This window comes from Rhincodon typus, chromosome 36 (genome assembly GCF_021869965.1).
Source record: "Rhincodon typus isolate 14 chromosome 36, sRhiTyp1.1, whole genome shotgun sequence".
Taxonomy (NCBI): Eukaryota; Metazoa; Chordata; class Chondrichthyes; order Orectolobiformes; family Rhincodontidae; genus Rhincodon; species Rhincodon typus.
This window is the reverse complement of record NC_063367.1, coordinates 5,313,861-5,321,367: the sequence shown is the minus strand read 5'-3', so window position 1 is coordinate 5,321,367 and position 7,507 is coordinate 5,313,861. Positions and strand designations below refer to the sequence as shown.

General features: G+C 39.4%; 1 protein-coding gene across 3 annotated transcripts in view; it reads right to left on the bottom strand.

The window, feature by feature from the left end:
- LOC109934754 (casein kinase I-like) overlaps nucleotides 1-7,507 on the bottom strand; it is a 193,053-nt gene that overhangs the window by 25,848 nt on the left and 159,698 nt on the right. For 2 of the 3 annotated variants that reach the window (XM_048617260.1, XM_048617261.1), the window contains 2 exons: nucleotides 5,484-5,594; nucleotides 3,479-3,585 (listed from right to left, as the gene is read on the bottom strand). In XM_048617260.1, the coding sequence (XP_048473217.1) occupies nucleotides 3,479-3,585; nucleotides 5,484-5,594 (218 nt within the window). The remainder of the gene's footprint in view (nucleotides 1-3,478; nucleotides 3,586-5,483; nucleotides 5,595-7,507) is intronic. The other variant, XM_048617262.1, reaches the window with a different exon arrangement.

Below are 7,507 nucleotides of genomic sequence, written 5' to 3'. Positions count from 1 at the left end.
CTTCGACTGGGACAACACCAAGATCCTGGGACAGGCTAGGCAGAGACGAGCACGAGAATTCCTGGAAGCATGGCACTCCACGAAGCAGGCTATTAATAAACGCATTGAACTCGACCCCAAATACGTTCCACTACGGAGGAAACCCGGAAGTGAGGCAATCCATCGCAACGGACCCCAGAGTTTAAAAACCAGGCGGGAAAACACACCAACGCTTCATCAGAGGCTGCACTGAGGATGTTACCAAGCACGGTAACGAAACGTCTGCGGAACAACACACCAGCTTGGATATCTGACTCTAAGCAACCTAATTTGTGACAAAAGTCATGAGTCTAAACTACCCACGTTTTCAATACTTTCTTCAATCCTAAAGCACAGACTTGCCTTCTGTTGCTAATATCACTTGTACTACAAATTTTCATTTCAATTTCTGTTCAAATTTACATGGTGATTGAACCTAACAGTCAGTCATAAGTTCACGTAACAGCTATCCAAGAGGATAGGTTGTCACTTTTTGTTTGTGTCATTCTAGTCTGGTCCACTCCCTCTTTCCCTGATCAAAGAGAGGGACTCACCACATGTTGAGCACTTTGATGCAGCTACAAAGAGTTTAGAGAGAAAAGACAACAGATTAATCAAAGGAGAAAGCGCCACCGTTAAGCTTATCATGCACATGGCTCACAGGGGTGGGAGAGGGAGGAAGACGTAACCGTACAACAAGAGGGCTTCAGAGATCAGCAAGGGTGAAGTTGCTGGATATGGAATGAGGGAAGCAAAGAGCAAGACAAGGAAAGGGAGCACAGGAAAACCAAAAAAGATTCAACTGAATAGAATCCCTGGACACAAAAACCATCCAATTAAAATGTAGAAGCTATGCGAGTGACAAATTGTTCGTAAACTAGAAGTCGTCAAAGAAAAGTCACATCAACATTCAAGGCAGACGCCATTTTGAGTAGACAGCTGCACTATAACCTGTCTCAACCTCCAGATGTTTGGCTTTAATGTTTTAACTACTGCAGCTAGAGAGAATCTAAAGTAAAATTAGGCTTTGATTTTCCAACATACTCAGTATTTACTCTCTATTGAATGACAAACGAAACGTTCCTTATTAACTGATAATTATTTTTTCATGGAATAATAGAAAAAAAATCAAAAATTAAAAAAAGGCTTTTAAGTAGCAAACTTTACACAGTCTTCAAAGGATCTTTATTCCATCAAATGATTTGATGTTCAAAGGCCCTGTATCTGTATTGACCTCATCAATTTCCTCTTCCCTCAGTATTGCCAAGGCTGCAGATTATGAATAAGAAAGGCAAGCAACTTGACTATTTCAGCCATGCATTTGATCTAACCTGCAGACAGACATGCTAAACAAAGTGGATCTTCCTTCCGGACATTGCAAAAGGTCCAGCAATTCAATTACTAAGACATTTTTAAGCTGCTTTAAAGACTTAGAATTCTATTAAACAGAGATTACCAAGTCCTGATCGTAAAGCCCCATACACACACAAACAACCTATTTTTCTACCTGAGGTCTCAGAACTGTAACCAAAGTATAAAATGGTATTGCCATGGTAACTTCATGTATTTTGCTACAATCTCTCTCTCTTTTTGCAGCTTGCTACCTTTCAGTGCTGCAGTTAAGTTCAATGCAATGATCACTGGTTAAACTCAACACATTCTGACAGCGAAGGTACAGGTGGGGTCAGGATTAGGGGGGGGTTTGCAGGAAAGGAGGACCCAGGGAGGTCTGTAACAATCCAGCTTAAACCGTAGATAGTAAAAGGAAAACACGATCTGACAGGGTTAGCAGTTAATAGTCAACTGCAATAGAAGGTCAACTACAGTTTAACCAATGTAATCTTCTCCAAGGAAGAGTTTGTTTAGATTGTTCCAATTACACTGGCATGAAAGCATATCAGGAGAAAATGACGGAAATGCAGGAATCGTTAACCCTTTCACTGGCACACACCAATATTTACACATCAAAAACTTTATCTCTTCTGTGCCTATACACCATGATAGGCATTAAAAGGAATAACATTTTAAAAATCTATCCTTTCACCGCATGCATGGAACACCAATGAATCTTTACAGTAGATCACTGCAGATGTCAAAACTTGATTTCATCACCTTTTTTGAATTCACAATTTTGTTAATGTTGGTAAAGCTCATTTTTGTTTTCCCTCGCTGTAGCTGCAGTCAACTGTAAAATATGGGTTCCAATCAACATGATATTTTATCACCCAGTCACCCATTCTGTTAAAGAGACGTTCTAAAGTGTTAACCCTTCAACTGCCTGAGATGTCCCAAACTAACATTGATATTACAAGTCAGGGATTCTCAGTGAAAATGAGACTGAGAACCAAAAGCCAGAGATGAAAGGCATTCTTCTCTGTAATTATGAACAATACTGCAGGTTCAAGAGTTGATGCAGTAGAACTTTGAATCATCAGAAATCCTGCTCATTCTGTTTCTGGGTTATCCAGATCTCTTTTCATCAACCCTGTTCTAACCAGAACAAGCATCTAACACTATTCAAGAAAGAACTCAATAAGGAAAAGCATTAATATTAAGCAAAATGAGACAGTGAAAGGGTTAAAAGGATTATGGAAAACCGCTGCTCCATCCGCGTGGGTTACAGTCTGCCTTGCATGCAGTCATCAGCCAGATACATTTCAACGAAGGTTAATGCTCCACATTTTAAGAATCCATCACAAAAGATAGTATTGCCAATGTCCATGGATACCAGCTTTTAGAATTGACCAGCTTTTAGTTTTGGAATTTATCATCAACTTGGGAACTATATGGAAAAGAATCCTGTCACTTCAGCTAAATACTTAAGACAACATACAGTGATATTAGGTGAAATAAGTTCAGTTTTGGAAATGAAGGTTACAAGTGCAGATACAGCAGAGCAATGGAAAGATTCAGAATGTTTTCCCATATTCTTGCTAAATTGTCAAGATCGTTGCATTTTGTTGCTGATTAAGAAGTCATATTAATGCACTTCTACCAGGCATCAAGCAAAAAGATGTGCTTTTAGTCTAATGAGTGCTATTTGATTGATTCCTTTATAAGAATGGGGGTGCTAGGTGGTAGAGATTTGGAACTCTCTCCCGCTTACGGCAGTTGACACTAAATCAGTTGGTAGTTTTAAATCCAAGATGGATACATTTTTGTTAAGCAAAGATATTAAGGGATTTGGGCCAAAGGCAAGTATATGGAGTTAGGCCATAGATCAGCCATTGTCTTATTAAATGGCGGAACAGACTCGGGAGACTGATCGGCCTACTCCTGTTCCTACGTTTCTAACCAAGTGTGGTTGCAAGGGTTGGAATCAGGAAGGGCAAAGTTAAATTGGAAAAGTTGAACATGTCTACAGTGATATTGCAAGAGCCAACAAAGCAGCTGTAATGAATAGAGTAAGGTGGAGCATTCACCAAGCATAAGAGAGCATAATGTATCATAAGGCACATACTTGGTATCCTCTGAAAGTTCCACCTCTGGTTGGGCTGCGATTGGTGCACTGGAGTGTGCCGCTGTTGGGTCATCGACGTTGAGCTCTCCATTAGTTGAGCTGACCACCTTTTAAGATAGACAAGGATAATAACTTTACACAGATAAGATCACATTATTTAGTATGAGTGCACTAACACTTGTGATTTATTTGCTGGAAACTTAGGTCATTTCTTGTCTTTGTCTTCCCCTGATAATATACACAATTATAATAACTTATATATAATGAGGGCCCCTTTTACAGCAGGTTTATCAACTAGGAGTATCAGAAATCATTTGCTTGAAGGCAACTGATCTAAATTGAGTAGATGGTCAACAGGACTCCAGATACAATACGAAGCTGCTTCTGCGTGTAGATATTGGACAATATTGCTTGGCTTCTTGGGTTTGCATCTATCGCCACTGAAAGGGAGAAATTTTGGACACAGTCAACCTATATAGCTCAAGCTCTATCGTCCCCTTCAATAATTGATAGAAAACAGAATTTTTTTTTTTTTTTTTTTTAAAAAAACTGGTAGTTTTAAAGAAACCTACATATATGTCAGCCACCATGCACAGAGTAATTTAAAAATGACTGGACTAAAATATTAATTGGAGTCAAGCTGCCATTGTGCATTCCAAAACTTGCTTCAATTCATCCATTGGCACAAGTCAGAGGGCTTGAGGCAGTTTTGAGTTTTGGCTGTCATGCAGTTGGCTTTCATTGCTACAATCTAACATGGTCAGAAAAACAATGTCAAATTTGGTTGTGCTGCTAATTTTTGGGAAGCTGCTATCTGCTTTGCTTACAGTTTCAAATATGAAGCCAATTCACTGATGTGGTGCGTGATTGCTATTATTTGCTCTCTATGTGCAATTTTGATGGCGTCAAGAGTGAGAGTCATATCTTAATACATATCTCCTTCAGGTTCAGCAGTGGCTCAATGATCACGATCTGGTCAGAGGTTGAAGCACATTGTACACTGGAATGCCAGCATGTATCATCAGCACCTTTTTAAGAAGGGCATTAAAAAAACTCCTGGAATCTATTCTCCATGCTTAAATTGAATGCCCGTTAGAAAGCAGTGTACAGATACATCCAAAGAGGCCACTATGGTTTTGTGTAGTAGATAGACAGAGGATCTGTGCCATGTGAAGTGTAAAGAATTGTTATTGTTTGTATGTTAATAAACTATATTGAAAGGAATGTTCCAGGTTAATCTTACCTTTAAGAAGTAACATAGCATCCTATCCTGTACTACTCATTTTCTTTTCTCAGGTCATGTAAGCATTCACTACCAGCTGCTGATTCTCTCCCCGTCTTTTTTTTAAGCTATCCCTTGCCCACCTTGGAGGCTGCCAGTCATACTGTTTAGCCATCACCTCAGAGTTAGAAGGAGTGAGTTCAACTGCCATTTCAGAGGACGGAGTACAAAATCTGATGATACTCCTATTGGGAGATGCTGTAGTCTGAATGAACACCAAATAAAGGCTAATCCACCCACTCAGACAGATACAAAAGATCCAAATGTGCTTTTTCAAAGAAGAGTAGGGGATTTCCTGATGGTATCCTGACTAATAAACTGTTGCTTGGAGGAACTTGTTACGCACAAAATGAATGCTGCACTTACTCCATCACAACACTGGTCATTGAGCAATATCGGTTGCCCTGACAGAGTCAAAGGGACGATAAGGAAGATGTAGTTTTAACTTTTTTTTTGCTCACTTGACTTTCCTGAAATGAAGTGATACAGCCTGGCACATAACAGAATCAAATCGGTGTCCGAGAAACTACAGTTATTATTAAATGGAAGATCTGCCCTCACTTCCAACACTCCAACTCCATGAGTTCTGAAGCAAATCTAGTTCTCAAAGGCAGAAGCCTGGGACAACGTTGCTCTAGGGAGGCACAGAACATCATGAATTGGCCTTAACCCTGAACAATAAAATCTCCATCTGGCAATGAATCACACAAGAAGATGTTATACCTGGACTGAGCCCCCGTGTCTGTCAGACGCCAGCTGGGAAGTCAGGTATGAAGGATTTTGTTGCCGATTAGGCTGAATTTCCCATGCTCCTCTGCGGTCAGCTCCTCCTGTCTACTCATTGATTACAAGAGAGGGGAGGGAGACAGTTGTGGGATCCATGCAGCACAACAGGCCCAAGCAAAGCAGTAAAACAAAAAAAGTTAGTCATCAGGGATTAGTAAACTGGTTAGCAAAGCACAAATGGTGCAGTTTTTAGGTATGTCACGAGACACAGGTTTATCACTGCATGCTCCGAAGAAAATCAAATGGAATCTGCTAAAAAGTGAATTTTTTTTTAAAAGGTAAATGTTTGTCATGGATACCAGAATATAAGAGGATTTCCTGACCCTAACAAAGATTCAGCATGAACTTCCTTGGGCTTTGCTGAAGTTAAATCCATGGAAACACCATTTGCATGTCGTCATTGATGGAGGTGATACAGGCCAAATGGAATTCACCCTCTTCCCCAAAACATTTCACAACTCAAGACAAGCAACATGACATACATCATCTCTCTCATCAACAGGTGTACAAACTGACTGTAAGATCACAAAAAATAGGAGGTCATTCAGCTCCTCAGCCAGTTCTGCTTTCAATAAGATCAAGGTTCATCTGATTTTGGCCTTTACTCCACTTTCCACCTGTTCCCCATACTCAACTTCACTGCCAATCAAAATTTCTTTAACTCAGCTCTGAAATATATTCGATGATACAATCTCCACTGCTCATTGTGAAACAGAATTGCAAAGGCAAATGTTGCTCAGAGAAGAAATTATTCCTCATTTCAGTATCAAATTTCTGAAATTTTGCCCTAGTTCTAAATTCGCCCACAAGAGGAGCCATCTTGTAAACCTTGTCAGAAACTCATGCTTCAGTGAGATCAACTCTCATTGTTTGAGCCCCAGCTATCATCCCACTGAACTTTTTTGTGAACTTTCTCTCATATAAGTAAACCTCTCCATCAGTAAGGAGGCCAAAATTGTACATGGCACTATGGCTATAGTCTTGTCAAGCCCTGTAAGTTGTAGTAATACTTTACTTTTTTTTATTACTTCATTTTTCTTACAAACCAGGTCAACATCACAACTGCCTTCCTAACCATTTGCACTGCCAGCATGTTTCCTTTTTATGATTCATGTACAAGTACACTCAGGTATCCATGCAAGAATTGTAACGAGTTGTGGAACACTAATATTCATACTGATTAGACAGATCAAATTGACAAGAATAATGTGGAGGATGAGTTCATCAAGTGTCTTCAGGATAGTTTCTTGTGAGAGAAAAATTTCAGTTTAAGGGTGAGAAATTTCAATCTAAAACCTCTTGCAGATTCTTACAAGCCCCTAATATTTCTTGATTTGTACTCTTGTCCTACAGCCTAACTACTTTATGGGGGGGCCCATCTCTAGTCAACTGTCACCAGTGACTTAGTTCCTTTGCTATTTCATATCTCGACCTTGACTTACTCCACACCTTGATCTTCTGAACCAAGATCATTTCCCACTACTACACTGATCTCAATCTTTATTAAAAGGAAAGCTACCCCAACTTCTAATTCTTTTAATCCTATCCTTTCAAAATGTCAACTGCTCCTGAATATTCAGTTTTCAGTTTTGGTTACTTTGCAATCATATCTTCTTAATAGCTGTAATATTAATCTCAGTTTTTCCTTCTCTTCGTGATTTCAAGTCATCCATCTTTATCTGAATGCACAGAACATTTGCAACAACAGCCTTTAATTCTGTTTTTTTTTAAACTATTCCATAGACTGAACTTATTTACTGGGGGTCTCATGTTTTTATTCCCTGTCTCTTCCATTTACGCTCTGGTCATCATAACCTACTATCTTGTCCTTTCTGTTTAACTTTGCAAGTCTCTGCTCACAAAAATCTCACCAACTATTCAGTTTAAAGCGATCTCTACCATCCTACTTCTATGATTCAGTGGGACATTTCAATTGAAGACAGTCCGAATGGTACAGCACC